Source organism: Aspergillus foveolatus (assembly GCF_047715535.1).
Source record: "Aspergillus foveolatus strain CBS 279.81 unplaced genomic scaffold BDW70scaffold_5, whole genome shotgun sequence".
Taxonomy (NCBI): Eukaryota; Fungi; Ascomycota; class Eurotiomycetes; order Eurotiales; family Aspergillaceae; genus Aspergillus; species Aspergillus foveolatus.
The window spans coordinates 104,740-131,895 of record NW_027396069.1 but is presented as its reverse complement, the minus strand read 5'-3'; the positions used below and the strand labels follow the sequence as shown (position 1 = coordinate 131,895).

At 51.7% G+C, this 27,156-nt stretch overlaps 13 protein-coding genes across 13 annotated transcripts; 8 read left to right on the top strand and 5 right to left on the bottom strand.

Annotated features, from left to right (window-relative positions):
* Nucleotides 1-556: 556 nt before the first annotated feature.
* Nucleotides 557-5,053, top strand: BDW70DRAFT_128848 (carbamoyl-phosphate synthase (glutamine-hydrolyzing) CPA2). Its single transcript, XM_073735505.1, has 3 exons — nucleotides 557-1,355; nucleotides 1,501-4,556; nucleotides 4,610-5,053. Exons 1-3 carry the CDS (start codon nucleotides 998-1,000, stop codon nucleotides 4,715-4,717), a joined length of 3,522 nt encoding a protein of 1,173 aa, XP_073599592.1. The 5' UTR covers nucleotides 557-997; the 3' UTR covers nucleotides 4,718-5,053.
* A 522-nt stretch (nucleotides 5,054-5,575) lies between these two features.
* BDW70DRAFT_170088 (S-adenosylmethionine-dependent methyltransferase) lies at nucleotides 5,576-7,207 on the top strand (the record flags this gene model as incomplete). Its single annotated transcript, XM_073742846.1, has 3 exons — nucleotides 5,576-5,851; nucleotides 5,919-6,224; nucleotides 6,296-7,207. The coding sequence occupies 3 exons, from the start codon at nucleotides 5,576-5,578 to the stop codon at nucleotides 7,205-7,207; spliced, it is 1,494 nt and encodes a 497-aa protein (XP_073599591.1).
* A 28-nt stretch (nucleotides 7,208-7,235) lies between these two features.
* BDW70DRAFT_128844 (40S ribosomal protein uS19) lies at nucleotides 7,236-8,634 on the bottom strand. Its single transcript, XM_073735504.1, has 4 exons — nucleotides 8,436-8,634; nucleotides 8,345-8,363; nucleotides 7,737-8,091; nucleotides 7,236-7,673 (listed from the first exon to the last, which is right to left on the bottom strand). The coding sequence occupies exons 1-4, from the start codon at nucleotides 8,451-8,453 to the stop codon at nucleotides 7,604-7,606; spliced, it is 462 nt and encodes a 153-aa protein (XP_073599590.1). The 5' UTR covers nucleotides 8,454-8,634; the 3' UTR covers nucleotides 7,236-7,603.
* A 128-nt stretch (nucleotides 8,635-8,762) lies between these two features.
* On the bottom strand, nucleotides 8,763-9,621 carry aspf8 (ribosomal protein P2). Its single transcript, XM_073735503.1, has 3 exons — nucleotides 9,504-9,621; nucleotides 9,275-9,439; nucleotides 8,763-9,211 (listed from the first exon to the last, which is right to left on the bottom strand). Exons 2-3 carry the CDS (start codon nucleotides 9,431-9,433, stop codon nucleotides 9,041-9,043), a joined length of 330 nt encoding a protein of 109 aa, XP_073599589.1. The 5' UTR covers nucleotides 9,434-9,439; nucleotides 9,504-9,621; the 3' UTR covers nucleotides 8,763-9,040.
* A 132-nt stretch (nucleotides 9,622-9,753) lies between these two features.
* BDW70DRAFT_128841 (uncharacterized protein) lies at nucleotides 9,754-11,435 on the top strand. Its single transcript, XM_073735502.1, has 2 exons — nucleotides 9,754-10,033; nucleotides 10,084-11,435. The coding sequence occupies exons 1-2, from the start codon at nucleotides 10,028-10,030 to the stop codon at nucleotides 11,077-11,079; spliced, it is 1,002 nt and encodes a 333-aa protein (XP_073599588.1). The 5' UTR covers nucleotides 9,754-10,027; the 3' UTR covers nucleotides 11,080-11,435.
* Nucleotides 11,436-11,575: 140 nt separating this feature from the next.
* On the top strand, nucleotides 11,576-13,367 carry BDW70DRAFT_128838 (ATP-dependent (S)-NAD(P)H-hydrate dehydratase). The gene is made up of 6 exons (XM_073735501.1): nucleotides 11,576-11,779; nucleotides 11,837-11,876; nucleotides 11,932-11,978; nucleotides 12,036-12,046; nucleotides 12,098-12,130; nucleotides 12,183-13,367. Exons 1-6 carry the CDS (start codon nucleotides 11,686-11,688, stop codon nucleotides 13,065-13,067), a joined length of 1,110 nt encoding a protein of 369 aa, XP_073599587.1. The 5' UTR covers nucleotides 11,576-11,685; the 3' UTR covers nucleotides 13,068-13,367.
* On the bottom strand, nucleotides 13,348-14,494 carry BDW70DRAFT_128836 (uncharacterized protein). Its single transcript, XM_073735500.1, has one exon. The coding sequence runs from the start codon at nucleotides 14,233-14,235 to the stop codon at nucleotides 14,026-14,028; it is 210 nt and encodes a 69-aa protein (XP_073599586.1). The 5' UTR covers nucleotides 14,236-14,494; the 3' UTR covers nucleotides 13,348-14,025.
* Nucleotides 14,272-14,622, top strand: BDW70DRAFT_156441 (putative adhesin; the record flags this gene model as incomplete). The annotated part of the gene is made up of 1 exon (XM_073740182.1): nucleotides 14,272-14,622. The coding sequence occupies one exon, from the start codon at nucleotides 14,272-14,274 to the stop codon at nucleotides 14,620-14,622; it is 351 nt and encodes a 116-aa protein (XP_073599585.1).
* A 576-nt stretch (nucleotides 14,623-15,198) lies between these two features.
* On the bottom strand, nucleotides 15,199-17,884 carry BDW70DRAFT_147523 (DNA replication licensing factor MCM7; the record flags this gene model as incomplete). The annotated part of the gene is made up of 3 exons (XM_073738731.1): nucleotides 15,199-17,323; nucleotides 17,376-17,506; nucleotides 17,567-17,884. The coding sequence occupies 3 exons, from the start codon at nucleotides 17,882-17,884 to the stop codon at nucleotides 15,199-15,201; spliced, it is 2,574 nt and encodes an 857-aa protein (XP_073599584.1).
* A 481-nt stretch (nucleotides 17,885-18,365) lies between these two features.
* Nucleotides 18,366-22,221, top strand: pex1 (AAA family ATPase peroxin 1; the record flags this gene model as incomplete). Its single annotated transcript, XM_073738730.1, has 4 exons — nucleotides 18,366-18,476; nucleotides 18,547-18,786; nucleotides 18,840-18,918; nucleotides 18,974-22,221. The coding sequence occupies 4 exons, from the start codon at nucleotides 18,366-18,368 to the stop codon at nucleotides 22,219-22,221; spliced, it is 3,678 nt and encodes a 1,225-aa protein (XP_073599583.1).
* A 652-nt stretch (nucleotides 22,222-22,873) lies between these two features.
* On the top strand, nucleotides 22,874-24,613 carry BDW70DRAFT_170081 (acyl--CoA ligase; the record flags this gene model as incomplete). The annotated part of the gene is made up of 2 exons (XM_073742845.1): nucleotides 22,874-22,973; nucleotides 23,025-24,613. 2 exons carry the CDS (start codon nucleotides 22,874-22,876, stop codon nucleotides 24,611-24,613), a joined length of 1,689 nt encoding a protein of 562 aa, XP_073599582.1.
* A 6-nt stretch (nucleotides 24,614-24,619) lies between these two features.
* Nucleotides 24,620-25,807, bottom strand: BDW70DRAFT_128830 (uncharacterized protein). Its single transcript, XM_073735499.1, has 2 exons — nucleotides 25,435-25,807; nucleotides 24,620-25,355 (listed from the first exon to the last, which is right to left on the bottom strand). The coding sequence occupies exons 1-2, from the start codon at nucleotides 25,697-25,699 to the stop codon at nucleotides 24,778-24,780; spliced, it is 843 nt and encodes a 280-aa protein (XP_073599581.1). The 5' UTR covers nucleotides 25,700-25,807; the 3' UTR covers nucleotides 24,620-24,777.
* A 134-nt stretch (nucleotides 25,808-25,941) lies between these two features.
* Nucleotides 25,942-26,411, top strand: BDW70DRAFT_93164 (uncharacterized protein). Its single transcript, XM_073745216.1, has one exon. The coding sequence runs from the start codon at nucleotides 25,976-25,978 to the stop codon at nucleotides 26,366-26,368; it is 393 nt and encodes a 130-aa protein (XP_073599580.1). The 5' UTR covers nucleotides 25,942-25,975; the 3' UTR covers nucleotides 26,369-26,411.
* Nucleotides 26,412-27,156: the final 745 nt, after the last annotated feature.

Here is a 27,156-nt window from a genome sequence, read left to right as displayed (position 1 = left end):
CGGCTAGGGATTGTTCGACCATCTGATGTCTCTTCATTCGTTCCCCGATTGAAACGACCGGATCATAAGGAACGGGACGATCAGCATGGATGATGTTGGGTCTGCAGACGGAAAGCTTGGAAGGTGCCAGTCCATCAGTACACGTGACTATACAGTATAGGTGTTCCATGCAGCATCGTCCTGCACGCTGTTGACTCCAAGAAGAACATGGAAGCCGAGGGTTTTTTGCTAGACGACTAGATACCAAGCAATCATGGGGCCCTAACGGTTCTCTGGCCCTAACGGTTTCCTTGGGTTGGTCCCTCGGGTTGACCGATACTTTTGAATAATTTCAAGGAACTCCTCTGTTCTGGAGATGATAAGATCCACTATACCACAAAAGGAAAATCTTCAGGCTGAGTCGCCCGACAAATAGGAGACCATAGCTGGACCAATCGAGCAGGCGGTGAATGAGAGGGCTTTTGGGAAGTGCTCACTTGTTGAGTCCGACCGTGGCCGAACTCCGATTTTAGGGATCATTTTTTCTGCTTCTTTTGGAATCCCCACACACCGGTCTCTTATCGGCCCTGAATTCAAGGCGTCTTTCCTGGGAGGAACGTTTGTCGACCTGTTGGCGCTATTCCAGTTTCTCTCCCGCTGATTGACTCATCGCCGCCTTTACGTACCTCCATAAATTTTTGTGTGTCCCTCCGCCTCTGGCTGCTTTCACCGTCCTTCTCTCCTTGACTCACCCACCACCTCAAGCCAATTTTTCTTTTTCCTCCATCCTACCCTCTCCCTCAGTCTTGGGCGTGCGGCAGAAGGCGGGACGTCGGTAGGGATTTGTCTAGGCCGAGCGAGAAGGAAACACAGTGCCCTCGGAGCTATAGCGGTGCGAGTGTCCAGACCTCCGTCGCCGAGTCTACACCCGAGGAGTAGAGCGTAGTGACAGCTCAATTGGACTGCATCCTCTTCGCTTTACTCTATTTCGCCTACTTTTCGAACAGTGCGTGCCGCAATGGTTCTTGCTGCTCGGTGCGGGCAGGCTACGTCCTCCCTCCTGCGTCAACGATGTCTCGCTGAGACCCGTCGCTCTGCACTGGCACTGCGGTCTTTCACGTCCCCGAGCACCACCCGTTCCACAGCGTCGGCACTTCGATTGCAACAGAAGACCCCTTCGCCATGGCGGTCGCAGCAGTTGCGCAATTTCTCCAGCGCGCTCTGCCGTCTAGCTGCCGAGTCGTCCTCCGTCGGCGACAGTCTCTTCTCCAGCGGAATTGTCAACCCCGGTGCTAACTTGGTCGACGTCAAGAAGGTGCTGGTTATTGGAAGTGGTGGTCTGAGCATTGGCCAGGCTGGAGAGTTCGATTACTCTGGTAGGTCAATGAGTCCTGTGGTTTATTCTAGTAGAGGCAGCGCAACCGGTTGTGTTGATCAGGAGGAGGACCTGTTGCAAGCGAGAAGGGGTCTACCGACTTGGTCTATAGGCGTGTTTGCTGATCCTTGTGCATTCAATCTTAGGTTCCCAGGCCCTCAAGGCTCTCAAGGAAGCCGGTGTGCAGTCGGTTTTGATCAACCCCAACATTGCTACGATTCAGACAGACCACAAGCTTGCTGATGAAGTTTACTACCTCCCCATCACACCGGAATACGTAACATACGTTATCGAAAGGGAGCGCCCTGACGGTATCTTCCTTTCCTTCGGTGGTCAGACCGCCCTGAACCTCGGTGTGCAAATGAACCGCATGGGCACCTTTGAGCGTTACGGTGTGCGTGTCCTTGGAACCAGCATCAAGACCCTGGAGACCAGTGAAGACCGTGACCTGTTCGCCAAGGCCCTGAATGAGATCAACATTCCTATCGCCGAGTCTATCGCCGTTGGCACCGTTGATGAGGCTTTGAAGGCTGCTGATGAGGTTGGCTATCCTATCATCGTCCGTTCTGCCTACGCTCTCGGTGGTCTCGGTTCCGGCTTTGCGAACAACCCCGAGGAGTTGAAGAACTTGGCCTCTCGTTCCTTGACTCTCTCCCCCCAGATTTTGGTTGAGAAGTCTCTTCGTGGCTGGAAGGAGGTCGAGTACGAAGTCGTCCGTGATGCTTCCAACAACTGCATTACTGTCTGTAACATGGAGAACTTCGATCCCCTGGGCATCCACACTGGTGACAGTATCGTCGTTGCGCCCAGTCAGACTCTGTCTGATGAGGAGTACCATATGCTCCGTACCGCTGCCATCAAGATTGTCCGCCACCTTGGTGTTGTTGGTGAATGTAACGTCCAGTACGCTCTGCAACCTGACGGCCTCGACTACCGTGTCATTGAAGTCAACGCTCGTCTTTCCCGTTCCTCGGCTCTTGCCTCCAAGGCCACCGGTTACCCTCTTGCCTATACCGCTGCGAAGATCGGTCTGGGACACACTTTGCCTGAGCTCCCTAACGCTGTTACCAAGACCACAACCGCAAACTTCGAGCCCAGCTTGGACTACATCGTCACCAAGATTCCCCGTTGGGATCTGAGCAAATTCCAGCACGTTAACCGTGATATTGGCAGTGCTATGAAGTCTGTTGGTGAGGTCATGGCTATCGGCCGTACCTTTGAGGAATCGTTCCAGAAGGCTATCCGCCAGGTCGATCCTCGCTTCGTTGGATTCCAGGGTGACAAGTTCGAGAACCTTGATGAGGTCTTGAAGAACCCTACCGACCGCCGCTGGTTGGCTGTCGGCCAGGCTATGCTTCACGAAAACTACTCTGTGGACAAGGTTCACGAGCTGACCAAGATCGATAAGTGGTTCCTGTACAAGCTCCAGAACATCGTTGACAACCACAACGAGCTCAAGGAGATTGGCAGCCTCTTCGGGGTCAACAAGGAGCTGATGCTGAAGTCCAAGAAGCTTGGTTTCTCTGACAAGCAGATTGCTCAGCTTGTTGGTGCGTCTGAAGATGATGTCCGCGCCCGCAGGAAGGGGTTTGGCATCAGACCTTGGGTGAAGAAGATTGATACACTGGCTGCTGAGTTCCCTGCTGACACCAACTACCTCTACACCACGTACAACGCTACTTCCCACGATGTTACCTTCGATGACCATGGAACCATCATTCTTGGAAGCGGTGTGTACCGTATTGGTAGCTCTGTCGAGTTTGACTGGTGTGCCGTCAACGCCACTCTTACTCTCAGAAACATGGGCAAGAAGACTGTTATGATCAACTACAACCCTGAAACCTACTCCACCGACTTCGACACTGCTGACAAGCTGTACTTTGAAGAACTCAGCTACGAGCGTGTCATGGATATCTATGAGCTCGAGAGCGCCAGCGGTGTGGTTGTCTCCGTCGGCGGCCAGCTACCTCAGAACATCGCCCTCCGGCTACAGGAAACCGGCGGTGCCAATGTCCTCGGTACTAACCCCAAGGACATTGACAACGCTGAGGATCGTCACAAGTTCTCTCAGATCCTGGACAGCATTGGTGTTGATCAGCCTGCTTGGAAGGAGCTCACCTCTGTTGCTGAGGCTGAGCGCTTTGCTGAGGCTGTTGGCTACCCTGTGTTGGTTCGTCCCAGTTACGTCCTCTCCGGTGCTGCCATGAGTGTTATTCACAGCCAGGATGAGCTGAAGGAGAAGCTCTTGAACGCCAGTGCCGTTTCCCCCGACCACCCTGTTGTCATCACCAAGTTCATTGAAGGTGCCCAGGAAATTGATGTTGATGCCGTTGCCTCCAATGGAAAGCTTCTTCTGCACGCCATCAGTGAACACGTTGAGCCTGCCGGTGTCCATTCCGGTGACGCCACCCTTGTCCTTCCCCCCGCTTCCCTGGAGAAGCCCGTGATGAGCCGTGTTAAGGAGATCGCTGAGAAGGTTGCCAAAGCATGGAACATCACCGGTCCCTTCAACATGCAGATCATCAAGGCCGACCAGGAGGGTGCCGAGCCCCAGCTCAAGGTCATTGAGTGCAACCTCCGTGCTTCTCGCTCTTTCCCCTTCGTCAGCAAGGTTTTGGGAACCAACTTCATTGACGTCGCTACCAAGGCTCTTGTTGGCCGTGATGTCCCTGAGCCTGTCGACCTTATGGAAGTCAAGCGTGACTACCTCGCCACCAAGGTTCCTCAATTCTCTTGGACCCGTCTTGCCGGTGCTGATCCTTTCCTCGGCGTCGAGATGGCCAGTACTGGAGAAATCGCTTGCTTCGGTAAGGACGTTGTTGAGGCCTACTGGGCTTCCCTGCAGTCCACCATGAACTTCCGCGTGCCTGAGCCTGGTGAGGGTATCCTGCTTGGCGGTGATATCACCAACCCTGCTCTGGCCCAGATTGTCGACCTCCTCCACCCTCTGGGCTTCAAATTCTTCGCTGCCAGTCCTGAAGTTAAGGCTCACATCGAGTCTGCAACCAAGGAGCACACCCCTGTCCAGGTGATCGAGTTCCCCAAGAAGGACAAGCGTGCCCTTCGTGAGGTCTTCCAGAAGTACGACATCCGGGGCTGCTTCAACCTTGCCAAGACTCGGGGCAAAACCCTTCTCGACGAGGACTATGTTATGCGCCGAAACGCAGTTGACTTTGGTGTCCCTCTCTTCATGGAAACCAAGGTAAGACACCACACTTCGGGTAAATGAGATCTTGAGCTAATCAACTTCACTAGACTGCCCAACTTTTCGCTCAGGCCATGAACCAGAAGCTCCCTCGTCCTGAGGGCATCCCCTCCGAAGTCCGGACCTGGTCCAACTTCGTTGGCGGCAAGCTTCTGTAAATAACAAAAGAATAAAAGTTTCTGGGTACGATAACCTCTTGGTGTTATACTGTGTTATTTTTCTTTTCCAGACAGGAACGCCGTGCCGGTCGGCGTAGCAGATGGACACCACCTCTTGATAGACCATTTCTCCCGTAGCCTTGCTAAATGGCTACCTGTTTCTCCTCCTACAGGACGAAGGCCCGCGCTGCGGTGTGACGACTCGCTATCGCTCTCGCGCCCTTTGATCTTATTAGTTGCTTATACTCTGCTGGTTTCTACGGGCAGGCTGTGCGTGAGCGAGAAAAGATTTTGAACTGGATATTACGACTGATTTGAATTGTTTGCAGCATTGGCAGTGTATGTTTTAATTGTAGTATAGTGGTTATATCCAATCTCGTCTTTCAGTAGAATTTAGGTGGAGCTCTCATCGGATTCATTCTCTGGTGAAAGTGAAGTACTGTCTTTGCGTAGTGTAGCAGAGAATTTTCCGAGCAGTGGGCGGCCGAACCGCACACATCTCTTGAACTCCTCTCCATAACTTTTCGTCGTAGCCACCACCCACCATTGCCTTTCACCAGTCAAACGAAAAAACGATTGGGGTGTATCTGTGACAGAGTCTAATAAGTCGTTCCCTTCTTAGATCATCAGCTGGTCTGTCATCCACGAAGTTATAAGACCAGAGGCTAACATCCTGAGGCAGAAGACCAACTTGGGCCTAAACCAGCTCTTCATTCTATTTCAAAAGAAGACTATAATAGGGTTGTTTATCTTGGATAAGGTTTCCGATACCTTTTGACAACTACCGGAATTATAGCTCTTCGGACAAAGATGCTCTAGTATCCCCTACAATTCCGTCTCGGTCAAGCCACAACACCGATGTCCAACTCAATCTCTTTGCCATCAGTTAAAACGAAGGCTACCCCTGGGCCGGCTCCAAATGGCTTAGGGAGAGGGCTCTTTGCGTACACAGACATTCGCACATGCGATGATATCTTGCACATCCAGGATCCGTTCGTCGCGGTCTTGAAAACTGAGCGACTCCAAGATACCTGCTCTGGATGTTTCGGTAAGAGACATCTTGACAGTTACAGCGGGCAGGAGGTCGCTTTAAAATCCTGCACAGGATGCCATGTTGTGAAGTACTGCGACAAGGTGAGAACAGTGCCGTGGTAGACCGGAGGGAAAGACTCGCTCCGACGCAATGCTTACAGTGATATAGTCTTGTCAATCAAGGGATTGGAAACTGGCCCATTCTCACGAATGCGTAATTTTCAAGAACCTGATGCCAAAGATTTTGCCAGTTAATGCGAGAGCGCTTTTACGTATGGTGCTGCGCACTGAGGCGAGGAAGAACGCGTATACACAGGAGGAACTAGTGCTGTTTCAAGCTCTTGAGACTCATATTGACGACATACTCAAGAGAAACGCGCCGCAGGCGGAACGCATTGCTCTCACTTCGAGGGCTGTAAAGGAGTATTCGAAAACGGATATGGAGGAAGAGAAGATAGTTGCTTATCATGCAAGGGTGAGTTCAGTTTACTTTCACACGACTAAGGTACTCCTTATGCCATTGAATGGCTCTGATGGTTGTCCCAGCTTGATTTGAATTCCTTTAACCTGACCAATGACGACGACATTGGTATATACCTACACCCTTATGCAGCTCTGATCAACCACAGCTGCGACTACAATGCCGTGGTTGGATTTGACGGCTCCGAAATCTTCGTGAAGGCAATCCGCCCAATTGCCACAGGCGAGCAGATCTTCATATCCTACATCGACACCACATATCCAACCCGTATCCGGCAGAAAGAGCTGCAGGAGAGATACTTTTTCACCTGTAATTGCGCGAAGTGCTTATGCGCGGAGGACCCAGAGCCAACTGGCGAAGCAGGCGCTGCTGCAACAGAAGCCTATGCGCTCCTAGAAGAGTCTCGGGCTAGCTCCTGTGTCACCGACGAGCAGAAACTCGTAAATGTCACCAAATCTCTGCTCTCGCACGACCTGGCAAAAACCAAACAACCCTTCATCTCAATCCTAGACGAAAAGATTGTCTCTGATATCTCCACAGGGAAAATCGACCAAGCCTTCTTCAATTCCGCACTCAGGGTCACTCGCATTGATCCCCAAGTTTATCCCTATGAAGCACATCCTTTACGCGCAAGTCATGCGCTGACGTTAGCAAAACTTGCGTTGTATTCATACCAGTCTTCCTGTCAACTTTCGAACTATGAGAAGAATAGACTGGGTGTCGAGGGGCCACAGAAGACGTCCCAGCTGAATTTCGGCTTGCTTGCTTGGGCACTATTTAGCGACCTTGTTGCGAAGGAAGGGGAGTATTGTACGGTCCCAGGGTTTAAGGAGCGGGTTCGTAATGGCTTCGCAGAGGTAGAGAAATGGCTCATGAGCCAGGGGATAGATCCGGGACGCATGGAGAAGGAAATAAAACGGGAACGGAGGAAGCTTGCGATGCTTGTGGATCAGCTCCACATGCTGCCTGTTCGGTGATCTAAACGCAGTGAAGACCATTCCGCATTGATGGGCATGGAAATGTGCTTCAGGGAAGCCATTTAGCTTTACAGTTGGTTGGTAACTAGTCTCAAGCGTAACATGTGAAGATAATGAGATAAATTTCGTTAATTAGACCTTTCTACATGAGAAAGAGACAAGACTCCTACCTCCCACCCAGCGGGACAGGAGTATAGAAGTCCAGGGTGCAGGACTCGATATTTTCATGCCGACAAGACCATTGTATTGAGATGCAAAAGCTGACCCGCACTTGACATACAAGCAGATGAACCCAATGTAACGCAAATGGTATCCATCTGATCCTCTCGTATTTTTTATTTTGTTCTCCTGTACGCCCAAATCCTCCACGCAACACCCAAGAAAAGCTTTTCTTCTTTACTTGAGGGGAATGAAACGGGAAGAGTGGGTGGCACCAATACCGGGACGACCGTGCTTGACAGGCTTGCTATTGGGCGTGTTAGAATCCAATCCAAATTCATCCATCCAAGCCAAGAACCGGAATACGTACTAAGAGATAGAGAATTCACCGAGGTAGTGGCCAACCATCTCGGGCTTGACCTCAATCTGGTTGAACTCCTTACCGGAGTAGATACCGATGACGGAGCCGATCATCTCGGGGACAACGATCATGTCACGGAGGTGAGTCTTGACGAGGTCAGGCTTCTCGTTAGGCTTGGCCTCCTGCTTGGCCTTGCGGAGCTTCTTGATCAAGCCCATGGGCTTGCGCTTCAGACCGCGGTTGAACCTACGGCGGGCACGAGCGTGCACGACATCGCGGAGCTGTTCGGAGGAGAGGTCGAGGAGCTGGTCGAGGTCGATTCCACGGTAGGTAAACTTGCGGAACTGTCTTCTCTTCTTGATCTCTGTCGGAGTAACCTGTCAGCGGCCTTATTCTGATATTCCTGCGTTATTCGTGTAAATGTGGAGTTCGTGTTGGCGCGGCTGAAGGTTGGCGAAGTCCTCTCCCATCCAAATTTTCACATATTCACCACCGCCCATCATCGTTCCATAACCATATCGAACGTTCCGCCTCCTCGCATTTTCATCCAAACAAATCTTCATAGCGCATGTCCACGGGGGATTGGGGAACAGGAAAGAGTGGGCGTGTTCACATACCGGCAGCCTCCTCGGCGTTCTAAGAAAAATGTTAGTACAAGCAATCCTCTTCAACCCAGGGTACTCTGATTTGAGGTCGAGGAGAACTCACGTATTCGACGTCAGACATTTTGGCGGGTTGTTCCTCTCAAGGTCGCTTCTCGAATGAAACTCGAAAAGCGAAAAGGACGATGGTTGTCGGATGGCGTGTCGCTGTTTGAACGTTGGGCGGGCTCGCTCGCTGTACCGCTTCTGGATGAGGGTGGCCGTGGCCGAAAGGCTCGTCTAAGCGAAGGGTCAAGCCCTAAAGCCGCCCACGCTAACCCGTTCAGGAAACATAATGGGCCAGCCATCAAGTTCAAACTGGGTCCATTATCAATGCTTTTGATTCGGCCTATCAAGCGCTTTTTTGATAGACGTACATGTGACTTGAGCATGCCTTTACTGGTCGTTCATTAGGCCCTATTTACACTATGTGCGATTTTCAGGTAGGCACATCATATTACAAGGACACATAATATTCCGAGGAGGTCAGAGAATCTGTATTTGCTAGCAGCTCTTTCAAGCACACGTATGCATGATTCGTAACGGTATTAGACAAGCCTTAGAAATGCAGGCTCGAATATTCCTTTTAGCATCGTTCTTTCCAATACTGAACTTAAAAGCCAGATCCCAACCCCCACGAATGATAGACTTTTCGTCTGTAGAGGGACGCGCTTAGTCGAAGAGACCGAAGCCCATGTCCTCATCGGACTCCTCCTTCTCCTCCTCCTTCTCAGCAGCGGGAGCCTCGGCAGCGGCAGCACCACCGGCAGCGGCAGCAGGGGCAGCAGCGCCAGCACCGCCGGTGGGAACGGAGGCAAGCTTGGTGGTACCCTCAGCGATCAGCTGTTTAGAAGATTATCGTTAGCCCGCCGTCCGCGTCTTGCAACTCTATATGAAATAACGAACCTCGTTGATGTCCTTGCCCTGGAGCTCAGCAATGAGCTTCTCGAGGCGCTCGTCGTCGGCGTCAACACCGACGGAAGAGAGAACCTCCTTGATGTCGGAGGCGGAGGGAGACTCGTTGCCAGCAAGGGCGAGGAGGAGGTAGGCTGCGAGGTGCTTCATTTTGAACTATAGCACAAAATCCGATCAGTCATCAACTCACTGTCAGTCGTTAATTGAGGAAATCACATACTGTTTGATTAAACTATCGAACAAGAGAATCAATCGATTTAACCGCAAGTTGGGCGGAGACTGAAACGTCGAGTTCGGGTTGGATTGATGTCGTGAAGAGGTAAAGAAGCGAAAAGTTCGAGATCACCAAATTAGTGGAAAAGTGCGTTGTGGCTGGTGCTAGTGGCTGAGACGACTAAGCGAGTTCTGTGGCGGTTATATAATCACATGACTGGCTCATTCTAGAAGCCAGCATGGGTGGATGTTCCTTATCTGTCACGAGCACTAGGACAGCTTCTTCTGAAGGTCTTGAAAACTCACACTGCACCAGCAAAAGCTTGGGAACACGTACTTTGATTCGTTAGCCCATTTTGTCACCTCGTGTGAATAGGCTTATCACCTGTCGAGCTACTGGTTTGGCGGTGGTGTCCACTGACGAAGTCATGAAGTTGCCTGTTTGCACCCACCACCGACGGTGAACCTGTTTACATAAATACCTGACGTCGCTCTTGCTTGGTGCCAAACTCATCAGGACTAATCGACACCATGAGTGTGAGATTAATCACTCCTGACTTTTCACGTTTGCCACTGACAATGTCTAGTTCCTCGATTCTGTCCTTTCGTCTATCGAGACGGGCAAACCGACTCCTATTCCTGTCCCATCTACCGCACCTTCTCCCACTGTCTCTTCATCCAACTCTAGACCAGAGCCTCGGAAGCCAAACCCGGCTGTTCGTCCTGCCACAGTTGAACGGAAGAATGGGCTCCAAACGGGAACAAAGCGAAAAGCCGAGGAGCCGTTGCCACGGACGCAGAAGCCCGGATCGCAAATACCCGCACGACCTGCTGCCGCGAAACCAGCTAACGTACCAGCGCCTTCCAATCAACGTCCAGCGACAACATCGAAAGGCATGAAACCTCCGACGAGCAACAATGCGCCCGCTACTCGGAAGACTCCACCGGCACCCTCAAAACCAGCGCCGAAAGGCTCTTTTGCGGACATTATGGCGCAAGCAAAAGCTGCACAGCAGAATGCTCCCGCGCAGATTGGAATGTTCAAACATCAGCCAGTGCCTAAAGAGAAGTTGAGCAGGATGGAACGCAAGAAGCGAATGATGGAGGCGCAGGCGAAGGAGAGGGAATCTAGGCTAGCGAAGAAATCAGGCGCTGCTTCCAGTGTCTCTGCTACCAAGCTCGGTAGCGCAAAGCCCTCATTCAAGCGCGAGCAGGAAGAACCAACTTACAAGGGCACCGCAAGGCCGACATCCACGGAGCCGGTTTACCGTGGCACAGCCAATTTGCCAAGCCGGAATGGCGTCCGAAGAGGCCAATTCAGGTCTAACAAACGATCCAGAATGGACGATTATCTCGGAACGGATGAAGAGGATGAGGGCGATTACGCAGATGACTATGATGACTACTACTCGGAATCATCTGACATGGAGGCAGGTATAGATGATGTGGAGGCAGAGGAAGCAGCAGCCCTGGCTGCAGCTCGACGTGAGGATGAAGAGGATATGCGGGCGGAGGCTGCAGCTAAGAGAGAAAAGATGGAGCGTCGCAAGAAACTCGCCATGCTGGCTTCTAAGCGCCAATAGCGTGTATTTCCTTCGCCGATATCCACATGCACCTTGCCTTTTCATTTTCGTTATCTTATCGGTTATCGTTTGACTGCCAAGTTTGGGATTAAAGCATCAGCATGGAATACCCGGAGGTGCATTGCAGAAGTGACTTTTTTCGATTACATTTGGCTGCCCCTATACTCCTTTGTTCGATTTTTCATTCTTGTTTTTATGTCTTCAGCATCAGCGAGCGTTACGGTATTGATAGATGGGGACAACCCCTGCTCTCTCCTCTTTCGGGTTCCTTTCAGCATTGTGGTTATGCGGGCGTTGCCGTGTCTTACTTGGGTAGATCCGATGTAGATACTTTCATGATTGAACTATTCTCATAAGCTGCTTTCCTTGTCAGTAGACAGATGCGATGTTTACTTGATTCCAGGTTGCTCTATATCTGTGCCTCCTATAGAGTACAAGAAGTAGTTCCTGATTGCATCAGCCCCACCAGGCGCTGACATCACCGGCTCATCAGCGCATCGGCGCGGTCGACATTCTTCATGTTTCGCGGGGAATTACTTTTCTTTCCTACATATTTTCATACTCTCTTCAACCCACATCAGTTAGACGCTGTGAAGCTCCGCAACTATGGCTAACGTTCACCATATCTCGGTGCCATCTAAGGTGCTGTTCCAAAAAGCCCGCAAGCTTGTTCCTCCGATGCTGGAGAAATTCCACAAGGGTAAGTAATCCTGAAAATGCTACAGTGACTAACATACTGATTTGACAATAATTACAGGACAACAGGGTAGAGTTGCCGTTATTGGAGGCTCGCTAGAGTATGTCATGTCGTCTCCGTGGGTCTTGCAAGCAGAATAAGCTGAACCCAACAAGCTACACAGGCGCACCATACTTCTCTGCTATGGCGTCAGCTAGACTAGGTAAATAAGCTTATTCTTAAACTGACCCTCGATGCTTGATTGCTAATAAGGCGCTAGGATGTGATCTGGTACGAGTGCATGAAGTGGTGTCTAAGCTCTACTAATTGTTTCTCGCACAGAGTCATGTCATCTGCGAGAGCTCGGCTGCTACTGTAGGCTCCTCAACTAAACAACATCTCGAATAGCGGCTTATCTCGCGCCTAGGTCATTAAATCATACTCGCCCAATTTGATGGTCCACCCGATCTTACCGAGCAGCGCTTCCGTCAAGGACCCCGGCTCTATTGATGCTCCGTCTTTAGCAAGCCCGATCATCGCAATGCTCGGGCGGCTCCATGCACTTGTTATTGGACCCGGTCTAGGTCGGGATGGCGTTACTCTTAAAGTAGTCACAGAGGTGATGAAGGAGGCACGGTCCCGCTCAATACCCTTTGTCCTGGATGCGGATGGCCTGCTCCTGGTCACAGAGAACCCAGATCTCGTGAAAGGGTACAAGGACTGTATCCTAACGCCTAATGTCAACGAGTTCAGTCGCCTCGCCAAGGCTCTCAATATCGAGGTCCCGAGTCTAGCTCAAATCTCATCAGAAGAGAGCGGAGACAAGACAAGCAAGGAAGCGGAAGCCTGCGAGAAGCTCTCGCAAGCCCTGGGCGGGGTCACCATTATCCAGAAGGGACCGCACGATGTGATTTCGAACGGAGTCACGAGCATTGTCTCTGATCTACCAGGAGGCCTGAAGCGCAGTGGCGGACAGGGCGATACTCTCACCGGATCGTTGGGCACCTTATTGGCTTGGCGAGCGGCTTACCACGATGCACTCTGGGACTCGGGCGAGCAAGAACATTCCAAGGTGGCGCAGAATAAGGAGGAGGTCCAAGGGGAGCTGGAGTCGAACAAAAGAATGTCTCCAAGCACAACTTTGCTGCTCGCTGCGTGGGCAGGAGCTGCAATTACCAGGGAGTGTTCCCGTCGCGCTTTCAAGGCAAAGGGGAGGAGCATGCAGGCGAGTGATCTTACGGATGAGGTGCACGAAAGTTTCCTGACGCTCATTGGGGAGCCTGAGGGGTCGAAGGTGCCCGAACGTCTTTAGACATATGGTAGCGAGTGGCCCGCTATATGCTCGCCATCGTTAACAAAGCCTGTACAATCTCACAACGACTCCGCATAATAGATCGCAGTTTCTCGCAGAGCTTTTTGTTTTGTCCTGTTTCTTGTCAGTCGAACTAGACTGCCGTACCTTCCTTCTCACCAGCCTGAACAAATATGCAATCGTCTGAGTCAGTTAGGTTAGTGTCTCGAGTTGGCCAGTATGAGGTAACCACATCTGTACTTTGTAAGCAACTTTTGCGCTCGAAAGCCAGGACTCGAACGGGACTTCGGATCCTCGGAGCCCTGCAGCGGGATCTCGTTTCCCAACTTCAATCATTTGCCAGGTTTCGAACTTTCCCTCCTCCACATTCCCAGCACCCCCATGTCTTACTCTTTCTCACAATGATGAGGTCAAGATGTCTCACTTCAGAAAATTAGTTCATTCCTGCCCATAGTCCAAAGGCAGATAATGATTGGGATTAAGTATTCATTTGTCAGCACCAGACGCTTTTGCTGACAGCAGGATCCGTTCAGACAGAAGCGGGGAAGTAATTCCAGGTCACAGCTCGAACAGGGTTCCTGCAAACCTCCTCGGATACCTCGTACAGAAGTATCAGTGACAGCATCGGATCGAGATCACATTGTTACTCAAAACAACTATGAACTGAACTCTGGACAACACTGGAAGGAAAGAAGGAGACTGAGCCCGCGCCGCAGCTAGGTTTCAATCTCATGGGAACGCAAAATCTCGTATTCAAATCTGTTCTCAGCCCTAGCAGACCGGTGGCTTTCTGGTTCAGCCGCGGGGAGGTGTGACCAAGCGATGCAGGGTCAAAATCAGCACTTTCAGGGGATATGTGTCAGTGTCTTCAATCCTTCTTTGTCGTCCTTCTGCATCCGGGGGATATGAGTGCTTATTTATTGGGTCGAGGTGGGATCTTGACTTTGCCATGTCTCAATTAGGGCTTGCGGACTGGCTTGTTATGATCATAAGTGGTAGCGCCTATCGCATACGCTTTCCCTCTCAGCTTGACGACTACCAGAAGAAGGTCTAGAAATAGGCCCAGATCGAAGTATATAAAGACGGCCGGTACTCCAAGGGACCTCCTCATTCTCATCTTCATCCTCCTCAGCAAGCATTTCTCCTCTAAATCAAACCATACCAACATCAAAAAAGATCCACTACAATCCAACCCTACCTAAAAATGAAGCTCTCTGCCCTTCTCCTCCTTTCAACAGCCACCCTGGCCCTCGCCAAACCAACCCCGCCCCAAAAGTGCGGAGTGTGCAATCCTATCTCCGGGGTCAACGGCTGCGACATCACAACCTCGTGCATCAACACGGGAACCCGCTTCCACTGTGCCTGCCGTGCTGGCTACAAGGCTTCTAAGAAGAACAACGACGTGACCAAGCAGTTCCGCTTGCCGATGCCGGATTATGAGTTCTTGGTGTTTACGCCCGAGTATACCACCTGTGATACACTCTGCGATAATCCGTATGGAAATAGCAAGGAGTTGTGTAAGGAGGTGCCAGTATATGATAAGTGTGCTGTTTAGGTCTCTTCGTCGGGTTTGGTATGAGCAAGAAAGGTTGGACGGAGGAGGCAGTTGTGATGAGTGGTTGTTGATAAGACTTAAATGCCTTATATATGTGAGATGACGGAACGATTTACGGATCATTCAGAGCTTATTGATATTGATTGGTTTAGTGGATAGCTTCCCCTAGATTGTTTCAAGATTGATTCAACGGGCACCACTCCTTATATATAATGATACCCTCCTTCACAAATGAGGTATATCTTGTCATAACAAGTTATCACTATATTTATATTCGGACTTATAGGCAGTGGGCCCAGCTACAGGAGTAATATTAATAACAGCCGCCTTATTAAGGGGCATCGCCCTTCTATGTCTCCCAGAATTCTCGTAGGGTTGAGATTAGATGGAGCATTTTCGCTAGAAAAGGACACATCAGCATAAAAAATTACTCTACTGAGAACTATGACTGAGGGAAAAACAAAACGACGAACTGTGGAATAGACTCAGATCATATATGATAACGCAGAAAGTATTAGCCTAATATAAAATACACCATAACACCGACCCGATTCATCCCACTTCATGAACTACTCTCTAGAATGCGGAACCAATACATAACCAAGGTAGCATATCGTAGCAAATGAAAGAATAAGGTGAATTAGGAGATGGAAGTCCTTTACATGTCCATGTCATCAACATTGTCGAGGAATACAAGACGCGTGCCGTTGGCGATGACTTGCCAGACCTGGAGATGGAAGTTAGCGGAAGATGCAGGTAACGTGGAGAAATTAAGAGACTTACGTGAGAGTTTTCATACTCGTCGATCGTCATTGTGAGTTGATCCTCTGTAAAGCCCTTTGCCAAAACCCGCTCCCGGATTCTCCTCATGCTGAGCTCGCCGTCTTCGCCGTCTCCAACGGCAGCCGCACCGCTCTCGAGCATACCACGGATGAGGTTGTAGATCTTAGATGTAGGGCTCTGGTCAAGGTGCGATTGTCCATCATTGGACAAGGACGCTCGGCTGACCTCAATCAGGCGCAGGGCCTCGTCGACGTCCTCTGTAATGACCTCTTCACTGAACCGAAGTCGCGCAAGAGCCTGGGAGATACGGACAACACCGAGCAGGGTACGCGGGGTGACGTGGGAGAACTGCTTTTTGTTCGCTTCGTCGCGCTTCTGGCGCTTTCTCATTTGCACGTAGGCGCCGACCATGTAGTCAGAGACCCGCGAGGGAACAACGGGACGGTATGTTCGTGCCTTGGCAATATATTGGCGGACCTCGTGTGGCGTGAACATGACGCCCGCATCTTCGTCTTCGGGGTGTTTGTTGTGCATGTGGACGTAGGCGACGTGACTAGCCAGCTCCTCGTCTGCATCGCGCGATGGAGTGTCGAGGATGAGGAACATCACGTCGAAGCGAGAGAGTAGAGCTGCTGGAAGATTGATGTTCTCGACTGGAGATACTCGGGGGTTGTAGCGACCGTACAGCGGGTTGGCTGCGGCAAGGATAGAAGTACGAGCATTAAGGGTGGTGGTGATACCGGCTTTGGAAATGGAGATGGTCTGTTGTTCCATGACTTCGTGAATGGCTGTTCGGTCTCCGTCTTCCATCTTGTCGAACTCATCGATGCAGCAGATACCGTTATCTGCGAGTACCAGGGCACCACCTTCAAGAACCATTTCGTCCGTAACAGGGTCACGCATGACAGCAGCTGTGAGACCAACACCACTGCTACCGCGACCTGTTGTGTAAACACCTCGCGGGGCGACCTTGGCAATGTATTTCAACAGTTGCGATTTGGCAACACCAGGATCACCCATCAGGCAGATGTTGATATCACCACGAATGTGCATGCCGTCGCCCATCTCTTTTGTGACACCGCCAATGAGGAGCAGAAGCAGCGCTTTCTTGACATCCAAGTGGCCGTAGATTTCAGGCGCAATGGACCGGGCAAGGTACTCATACATGTTGCCGGACTTTTGGTGTTGTTCGATCTTGCGTAGGGTTCGGCTGTCTACGCCGATGTCGTTGTAAGACTTCTTGTGGTGGGTGATGTGCTGGGCTTCGAGATAGGTGTCTGTGAGCAATCCAGCGCGAATCGCTCTGAAGCCGGTGTAAGGCGTAGGAAGGAAGATACCAGCGATATCCACTAGATCACCGGGATTGAGCTGCCGCGTAAGGGTGCCGGTGCAGTTAACAGTCATGGTCCGTGGAATGTGGCCGACAGGCACTTGATCCGCCATCTCTTGAATCTTGACTTCTTGGAAGGGCACAAACTTTGACGCCCTTGTGGACAGGAAGAGTTGACCCTTCGTGTTGTTCTCCTTGCACTCTTTCGACGGGCACTCTGACATCGGTGTGAACTGCTTTGTCGTGACCGGCTGGAAAACTTCGTTACCACAGCGGTCACATGTGTAAGCGTTGATCTGGACAGCCGGCTTAACGTCCGATACACGAGTTGTGATGCCGCGGACTGTGATAAGACTACCAAGATGCTCGGCGCGCACGTTGCGCACAGCGAGCGCTTTCGAAGCACGTTCGCTGCTGGATCCAGAAGGAGTAAGGGGCTTGAAGTGAAGGGTATATCGACGAGTAAGCTCGGGAGGGAACATAGACGCATCTAGCGCGGCTTCGGGGTCGGCTTCAGCAGCCATGGTCATGGCTTCGTTTCGCTTCTCACGTTGCGACATGATCACATCGAGGACATCGTCCTTGAACCTAGATGCAACTCAGTTCCAGCACTCGTAATTCATGGAGCAGCCTGACATACGAGATTTCTTTTGTTTCCTTCGGCATAACAGCGTCCACTGCCTGAGACATGACCTCAATATAACGCTTGGTATTTCTCTGGACGGACTGAGCAAGCTTCAAGTCAACCTCCTCCGGGAGCGAACGCTCATACTAGAAGACGGCGCGGTTAGACATTGACTGGAATTAGTAAGAAGAGAAGCAAGCGCTTACATTTACGAGATCATCCAGCTCAATGAGGACGTCGGAACGTTCCCGGTCAGCTACGTCCTGTAACATCTGCATGTACTTCAGCTTGGGCTCCTTGTTTCGGCGGCGCCCTGCCCTGCTCTGCGCTCCACTCTCATCAGCGTCCTCCATAAAATCGTATTCGTCGCTGATGCCATCTTCGTCGATGTGAAGGTCTTCGATAGCTTCTGTTGCGGCTGATGCAGAGGCCGACTCAAAGCTTTTGAAGTGTTTGAGGAAATCCTTGAAGGCCTCAAGCTGCCCATGGTAATCAACCGGGGCAGGGTACTGGTTCAAAGCCATGGTAGAGCGACCGCGACAGGAACAATTGGCTCAACCGAGAGAGTCCGGAAGCTCAGCAAGAAGAGGGCGCAGGTGCTGCGGAAGTTGTAACTTGACAAGGCTGGGCGCCAGGCAGTTTTCTGCGTTCCTCCAGCAAAGGAGTTTGCAGCCTGAGGCGTAAAGCACGTTCGCGTCGCGAAAGACGCGTCTCGGGTACTGCAGCCATTTTCCTAAGGCAGAATTCTTAAGCGGAAACGCTAGTCCTGAAACGGGTCTAAGGGGAAGCATGACGGCACGTGTAACGGAGCGGAAAAAGTCTCGGTCCGACGGCCGCGAGGCATCAACTCTCGGCTCGGCGAGTGATTGCGGAGTCCGGGGTTGGAGCCGGCGGCTGGCACTTCATCACCACGCTCTCAGCCCAGATTTCCTTTCTCTAGCTTCCCTTGCATCTGTATTTCTACTCTGCTTCAACCGGCAAGTCTCCGCTCGTGTGCGCCTGAGAATGGCGCCTAGGAAACCCTCCACCACGGCGGAAGTCGCCCTGGTCTCTCTGAAGAACTGTCTTGTGAACCTGCCGCCCTCGCTTGTTTCTCTTTTGGTCAACGCCAATGCAGTAAGTCCTTTCGCTGATTTTCCTGGGTTCTAGAGACTGTTATGTTAAGTTATCATTGCCTGCGCGTTAGCCTGCGCAGAATGTGATTGTCGAGTTACAGTTCCGCCCGACCGGACGGACCAGCAACGGCAGTACTACCCCGCGATCATGTTATCTGGGGTGGACAGGAATGCCGAGCAAGCGCAGAATCGCACCCGTTGTGGGAAGGGATGGCATAAACAATTCCCCATCTACAAGAGAACAGGATGCCGCGACAGTTGAGTTGGATACCACTTTTGGAAGGTTTCTCGGCCTGGGGGATGGACAAAGAGTAAGCGGGTTCTGATAGTTCTCGCTATTTCGGATGTCCTAATCGTGAAATAGGTCGGCATATTCATCCATCTTGATCCTCCGGTAGCCCATACGATCAACATTGAGCCGTTAACACCCGAAGATTGGGAGAGTATGTTTGCGTTCCTCTCTTGGCGGGCACGTTCAGCCGCTGATCCTATGTCCAGTTATCGAACTGCATGCGACATTTCTAGAGCTTAATCTCTTGTCACAAATCCGAGCTCTACCCAACCCTACATTTACGGCAGCACAAGCTGATCACATGCACCCTTTAACATTACACCTCTCTCCCACATCCACAGCAAACATTGTGATCACTTCGCTGACTCCAGCTCCGTCGAGCACGTCTCCCTTTGCTAGGATTGCTCCTGATGCAGAAGTCATCGTTGCTCCTAAAACTCGTCCGAAAGCGAATACTCGGGTGTCTCGAGGGGATAACCGGAGTGTCACAGGGAGCAGTAAAAGGAGTGCTGGGGGACGAAGCAGTGGAGGGAGCACCGCGCGCGGTAAAAGTAGCAAGTCTGAAACAAGCCGAGGTGCTCTCTATTTTAGAGGACTTGATCGTCAATGGTCGGACCAGTACTTTGATGAAGAGACAGAGGAGGATAACAATGAGGGCTTCCGTGTCTGGCTTGACCCTGATGTCCTCGCATCAAATGAACTTCGGGGTGCTGAATGGGCATGCGTCACGCTCGTCCAGCCTTCCGGGCTAAAACCACCACCTGATCCTCAGCAACAGATGAGCCAAGCCGAGCAAAAGGCTAGTGATTCTGGTGCCCTCACGACGAAACTTGTGGCCAAATTGCTTCCTTGGATTGATGCACCCGACACTCAACATGCCGGTCTTTCTTCCGTGCTTTGCTCGGCGATAGGAGCAGAAGGGATGGTAGGCGGTATCATTCGAGTCGAGGCCGCACCGCCACCGCTGCAACGGTCCGCCACTAGAGCCCTCAAAGTCTATCCTTTCCTTGCAGATGCAACGAAGCGAAATGATGGGCTGAAATTCGGAGCGGACACTATTGCAGCAAAGGATGCACTAGTGGAGCGCATTAAAGTCCTATATGGCAGTACTGGCTCCGGCAAGGGCCTACTCGCAGGGCCCATAACGGATGGTATGGTTCTTCCAAAATCAGATAATCAAGGAACAGTGTCTGCATTTGACGGGGCTCTAATTCGATTTGACCCCCCTTTGAAGAGCAGTTCCGATGCGTCTAAGTCTGTGTTCGGATGGCTATTAGGGTCTGACGCGAAGTTGCCCCTTGAAATTCAAGCTGAAATACCAAAACCAGTAAACCAAAGTGCATTGAACCTAGCAATGGAGGACCCAATTCCGGCTACTGCGCCGCCCATGGTCGGGATCGATCAAGTTATCTCGCAAGCGTTGGATAATCTCAACAAGTCCTGTTCGGTGTTGGTGACCGGTGGGCTGGGATCTGGAAAGACTGCGTTGGGTCAGCTCCTGGCGCATCGTTTACAGAAAGAATCGCTGTTCAACGTGAAGTACTTTTCGTGTCGAAAACTTGTGACTGACGAGACTCGGATATCCAACATCAAAGAGACCATGAACCGGCTGTTTATGTCCGCGGCATGGTGCGCTCGCCTTGGCGGGCAATCAACTGTGGTCCTGGATGACCTTGACAAGCTGTGCCCAGTCGAAACTGAATTGCAAGTGGGAGGAGATAATGGCCGTAGCCGTCAGAACAGTGAAGTCATCTGCTCTATGGTTCGCGAGTTCTGTTCTATGAATTCGGGCGTTGTACTTCTTGCAACGGCGCAGTCCAAGGAGTCGTTAAATAACGTCATTGTGGGCGGCCATGTGTTTCGAGAAGTAATACATCTAAGGGCTCCTGACAAAGAGGGACGCCGTAAAGTGCTGGAGTACCTCACAAGTCAGGATCGCGGGACGACCAGTGCGACGGCGGAAGCTGGTCCATCCGGTGTGACTAATGGCCACACAAGGGCAGTCAGTACGTCGACCAATGATTCCTGGCTGGACCCTTCAAATCCAGGCAGCCGGCCAAGCTCATCCGGTGGTGACGGCTTCATTCTTGGGCGTGATGTCGACTTTCTCGACCTAGCTGGAAAGACCGACGGATTCATGCCTGGTGACTTGGTGTTGCTGGTTGCTCGCGCTCGCAACGAAGCCCTCATTCGATCTATCAGCGAGGCATCGGATGAGTCCAGGGCGATCGTCCTCGGATCAGCGGATTTTGATAGTGCCATTAAAGGATTCACCCCGGCGTCCCTACGCAATGTAACTCTGACTTCATCCACCACGACCTTTTCCTCTATTGGTGGTCTGCACGAGACTCGGAAGATGCTCCTGGAGACACTGCAGTACCCAACAAAGTATGCTCCTATCTTTGCACAGTGCCCACTCCGACTTCGCTCCGGTTTATTGCTTTATGGATACCCTGGGTGCGGTAAAACGATGCTGGCCAGCGCAGTGGCAGGCGAGTGCGGTCTCAACTTTATCAGCGTAAAAGGACCGGAAATCCTTAACAAGTACATCGGTGCCAGTGAGAAGAGTGTACGGGATCTGTTTGAACGAGCACAGGCAGCTCGGCCATGCATCCTCTTCTTTGATGAGTTTGACAGTATCGCGCCCAAGCGTGGACATGACTCAACTGGAGTAACGGACCGAGTAGTCAACCAGCTTCTCACCCAGATGGATGGAGCTGAGGGTCTCTCGGGCGTATACGTTCTCGCGGCTACGTCACGGCCGGATCTCATTGACCCCGCGTTGCTCCGTCCCGGTCGTTTGGATAAGTCGCTACTTTGCGATATGCCCAACCATGCTGATCGAGCTGATATTATTCGAGCTGTTAGCAAGAAGCTTGCGATGAGTGATGAGGTGGTGGCCCGGATTGATGAGGTAGCAGCGCGTACAGCAGGATTCTCCGGTGCTGATCTACAGGCTGTCGTCTACAACGCGCACCTCGAAGCAGTACATGACGCATTAGGCGATCGGTCAGGCGATAAGCCGCCAGCGAAGACCGCCAAGTCGTCCACTCCCAGCACGAGCAGTCGCTCGTTCATTCAGTTCCTGTACTCTGACCTGGAGCAGCGAGCTGGAACAGTGGCAATGCCGGCGCCGACAGTTGTGGCATCCAAGCTCGATGCGCTTAAGAACGCGCGACGTCGCCAACGGCAACTCGAGCAAGCTGCTGGTAGCTTAGCGCCTACAACTGCGACGGCCGATGCCCATGAGCCAGGGCTAGCCGAAGGTCGGGAAGAAATAATAGTGCGATGGGAGCACATGGAACGGTCCTTGAACACGACACGCAGTTCGCTTAGCGAAGCAGAACGTAGACGACTGCTGGCTATCTACCGAGAGTTTGTGGAAGGTCGAAATGGTGAGATGCCAAATGGAGAAGGGGCCAGGGAAGTTGGGGGCCGCACGAGTTTGATGTAGAATATGATAGATATAGATGACACATTGAGTGTATATTATTCGCAACATCCGCAAAGCCGCAAAGTCGGCCGGTAGATGTCCCACTGTAGGCGTGCCGACGGGAGCGGGTACACCGAAGTAATCGGCCAACTACCGCCAGCTTGTAAGTCCATGTTGTCGAGCAATGGCGTTCCCTGTACTCCGTATACAGCGTACATACAATTTAATTTGGGAATATATGATAACAGATATATCATAGCATCATTGCTCCTTTCAATCAGTCTGCAGCCTGCAAGACCCAGTGTATCCGATGGACGTGATCAGCGCTGCACCGCTGATAAGCGTTGTCTGGCCGAGACCGTTGGGAACGTTTGGCTCCTTCCGAATGAGGTAATCTGGGGTCAAGTCAGGTGACAAGGTGCCGAGGGCCGAGCACTGCGGACGGAGGATTAAAGATTGTATAGCCGGAGCCTTGGTGCTGTTTAGTAATCTGTCTCGCCGATATTCAAGATTTAATCACCTAGATAATCCGTACATTTATCTTTTCCTTCTCTTCATCTCCCAGTTTCTCTTTCGCGGCTTGTCTGTCACCATCCAGGCCCCCGTTCGCTTTGTCCCCCGCATTCTCCGTTGCCAAGCCGTCCCCTCTCCAGCTCCAAGTCCTCTTCTCGACATGCCAGTCTCTTCGCAATACCCTCCAGTGGACATTCCCAATATCGACTTATGGGCGTTCCTTTTTGAGCGAAAGGATAGGCAGTTCCCCGACAACAAGGGTGAGGTTGCCTCTTGCGTGGTCTTCCCAAACTCCAACTGACGTTTTTAAGTTATCTATACGGATGCCGACACCCGACGCTCCTATACCTACAATGATGTGAAACAATCTGCCATTACTTTTGGCCAAGGCCTGAAGTCTCTCTTTGACTGGCGTAAAGGCGATGTGCTCGCGCTCTTTACCCCTAACAGCATCGACAGTCCGGTTGTCATGTATGGCACGCTCTGGGCAGGCGGTGTTGTCTCGCCCTCTAACCCAGCTTATACAATTGAGGAACTCGCGTTCCAGTTAAGGAATTCCGGTGCAAAGGCCGTTGTTACTCAATTACCTGTTCTCTCAGTTGCGCGAGCCGCGGCGAAAGAGGTGGGCATCCCTGACGACCGCATTATCTTGATAGGAGACCAGCGCGATCCTGAGGCCAGGTTCAAACACTTCACCTCTATCCGCAACATTTCCGGAGCCACTCGCTATCGTCGCACGAAGATCAACCCGGAGAAAGATCTCTCGTTTCTTGTTTACAGCTCTGGCACTACTGGGGTTCCCAAGGGCGTCATGCTCAGCCATCGCAACATTGTTGCCAACAGCCTTCAGTTGGCGGCAGGCGAAGCTGGTAACCTGACGTGGAATGGCGGGGCAGATGGTAAGGGGGACCGTTTACTTGCTTTCCTTCCATTCTTCCATATTTACGGCTTGACATGTCTTGTCCACCAAACGATATACAAGGGCTATGAGCTCTTTGTCATGGCCAAGTTTGACCTCGAAAAATGGTGCCAGCATGTTCAGAACTACCGTATCACATTCAGCTACGTAGTTCCTCCGGTTGTTCTCCTTCTGGGCAAACACCCTATAGTCGAAAAGTATGATCTTTCCAGTCTGCGAATGATGAACTCCGGTGCCGCGCCGCTTACTCAGGAGCTTGTTGAAGCTGTCTACAACCGCCTCCACATCGGTATCAAACAGGGTTATGGTCTTAGTGAGACTAGCCCTACTACTCACACTCAACCATGGGGTGAATGGCGCGAGAGTGTCGGCTCCGTCGGTAAACTCCTCCCCAACATGGAGGCCAAGTATATGACGATGCCTGAGGACGGTTCAGAACCCACCGAGGTGCCCACCGGTGAGGTTGGGGAGCTCTATCTCCGTGGACCGAATGTCTTCCAGGGTTACCACAACAACCCAGCCGCAACAGCAGACTCAATCTCTCCAGATGGGTGGTTTCGCACCGGCGACGTCGGCTACCAGGACCCCAAGGGCAACTTCTATATCACAGACCGTGTCAAAGAACTCATTAAATACAAGGGTTTCCAAGTCGCTCCGGCCGAGCTCGAGGGTATCCTGGTCGATAATCCTGCAGTCGACGACGTTGCCGTTGTCGGTGTCGAGAGCGCTGAACATGGGACTGAGGTCCCTGTTGCATTTGTCGTAAGGAGCGCGAAGAGCAAGAGCTCGGGTGTTTCGGCGGCGGAAGAAGCAAAGAATATCGCCAAGTGGCTGGATGGCAAGGTTGCGCATCACAAGCGCCTGCGCGGCGGCGTGCGGTTTGTTGATGAGATTCCGAAGAGTGCTGCAGGAAAGATTCTGAGGAGACTACTTAAGAAGCAAGCGCAAGAGGAGGCGGCTTCTCCGAAGGCGAAGCTTTAATCCGCAAAGTGAATCATAGCATTGGACTATATGTCAGCGTTCTGAATGCATATAGACTATATATATCTACAAAATATGAAACCTTCCAGATAAAGTGGCACCGTCGAATAAATCTTTAACTACCTTAAGTCATAGACGATCGTTCATGTTTATCGTCCCAAATTTCAACCGTCCAGCCCAGACCGCTTAACCATAGCATCGACATCCTCCCCCTCGACAACATCAACCCCTTCCCGAACAACCCTCTCAACCGCGTCACCAATCTCCTCTTCACCATCTAGCAAATCAACCCAGCCCTTACTCCCCTCCTTCGCCAATAACGCATCCGCAACCCTCGCCACGTTCTCCCTTGAGACCTTCCCCTCGCTCTTCGTCTTCCCCAGCGTAACCCTCCCCGTCGCCGGCTCATCGGTCAACAGACCCGGCCTTAGACAAATCGCATCAAGCCTACCCGCTTCCCCAGCAGCAGATTGTCTATTCCGCACAGCCGCATGTGCAGTCAAGAACTCGTCTGCTTCGAGTTTTGCCTTTGCGTAGGTGGGAAGGACATTGTCAAATACGTTGCGGCTGTAGCTCCAGTCTGCGTCAGTGAACCAGGAAGGTTTTGTGCGTCGCGACCCGATCCACGAGACGAGGAGGAATTTCTTGACGCGCGGGTGCGCATAGGAAGCGGAGATGAATGCTTTGGCGGCGACTTCGTCAACAGCGATGGTACGTGAAGGGCCGCCTTTGCCGCCGGCTCCTGTATAAGTCATCAATGAGCATCCGCTGTTTCCTTCTCGTTCTTCTGAGGGTTATTAGGAATATGTCGTAAAACGTACCAGCAGACCAAACGACATAATCTGGATCAACTTGACTGATGATCTTTGCGGCGTCGGCGGAGGTTTTCACATCGTCTAGGCTGGAAACCAGGACGGAGAGTTTCTCGCGGACCTTTTCAGACTCTGCGAGCGCGAGGATCTCAGACTCGTGCGCTGGGTTGCGGATGACGCTGGTGACGTTCCAGGAGCGGGCGAGGAGGAGAGGAGTCAGGTGGAGGGCGACTTTGCCGTGGCCGCCGAGGAGGAGGACATTCAAATTAGACATACTAGAAAGGCTACTCTGGGCTCTAAACGTCAATTAATTCGTGAGGCTGGCTAGTTGTAAAAGCTTGGTTCTGTTTATGTCCATAACTGAATTGAAGTTCAAAGTCCCTTGAGTGTACTGCAACTCTTGCGTGATACGGGGGCAGATGAATAATACAACGTAACGTCATCGGCGACCTTCAAGCTGCTGGAGCTGGATCGGGAGCTGTTTTTCTTTTTCCATTCTCAGACTGCAGATCAACAGTGCATCAGAATATTTTCAGAATGAGATAGGTTCATGTTCATGATTCATGATGTGAAAAACTTGCCCTGTCCTATTGCTGCCCGATGCCCCAGACTAGTGTGCGTACTCGCACCAAGAGGGACTAGGAGCCGACAACGTTGGAAATGTTACCCTGAGATAAGCAAAAGACCAACGGTTCTTCGACCTTCTAGCGCCGCTTTAGAAGAATTTGAAGCCGTCGTCGATTCATACTCCAGGCGCTGTTCAAGTAAAGAGGCTCAGAGGGCCGACCGGTCAGCCCCGACGGGGCGCCATTGGTTGGTTGCCGTCCTCAGGCTGAAGGCAACTGAAACGCCGGCGGTTGCGATTGCGCATCACCCAGTGGAGGGAATACGGCTGTTTGGGCATCATTGGCCGATGAAATTGAAGGGGGACTCTCCGCTTTAGATCTGATTTAGATCGAGTGCGGCATGCATTTTTGATTATTGCAGGACGGCTTGGATCAAAAGCTCAGACAAAAAGTGAAGAACTACGGATCTGGGTCTGTGATCTCGGTACCTAATGCCTTTTTTATCGCTCGCCTTTCACCACTTTCACCATTGCTTTATGTGTGATACAATTAGCTGACATTACAAAGGGATTCGTCTCCCAGCTAGGGCTGCGCCCCTCCCGCGTCGCCTGCCCAGCCATCCTCAAATTCGCCTAGCGTCAGGGGCACAGCCAGTCTGTGACTGTCCTGGCATTACGCCGCAAGACTGTCTCCAACCCAACGGCTGTCAAAAAAAAAGTACGAAGTATAATCTCAAAACTCAGAAGCCGGGCTCCAATCCCGACATCCTTGGTAATAAAGATACAAGATTAACCTTGGGAAGAAAGCCACGGGGTAACGCGGATGAAAACTTTAACGACCGTGGTTGTCCTGCGATCTTGATCGTACCGAGATGCAGTCATGAGCATGCAGTGGCACAGACGGCGCACATTGCACGGCGCAATGCCGCCACTCCGTCTCTCGGGTTCTGCAGTGTCCTGCTAGCATGCTGTACAACAAAGTGATCGCTCCAATCTGAGCATTGTGGTCAAGGAATTCCTGCGCGGGCGCGACGAATAGCCGCGCTGAATGGGTTGTGAAACACCCGACTGAGGGGGGCGAGTCCTCAGGAAGATAGGTCACATACGAGCGTCGAGCTCAGCTGATGCGCCGCCACTATAGTGTGAGGACTATTGGATTCGTTTCG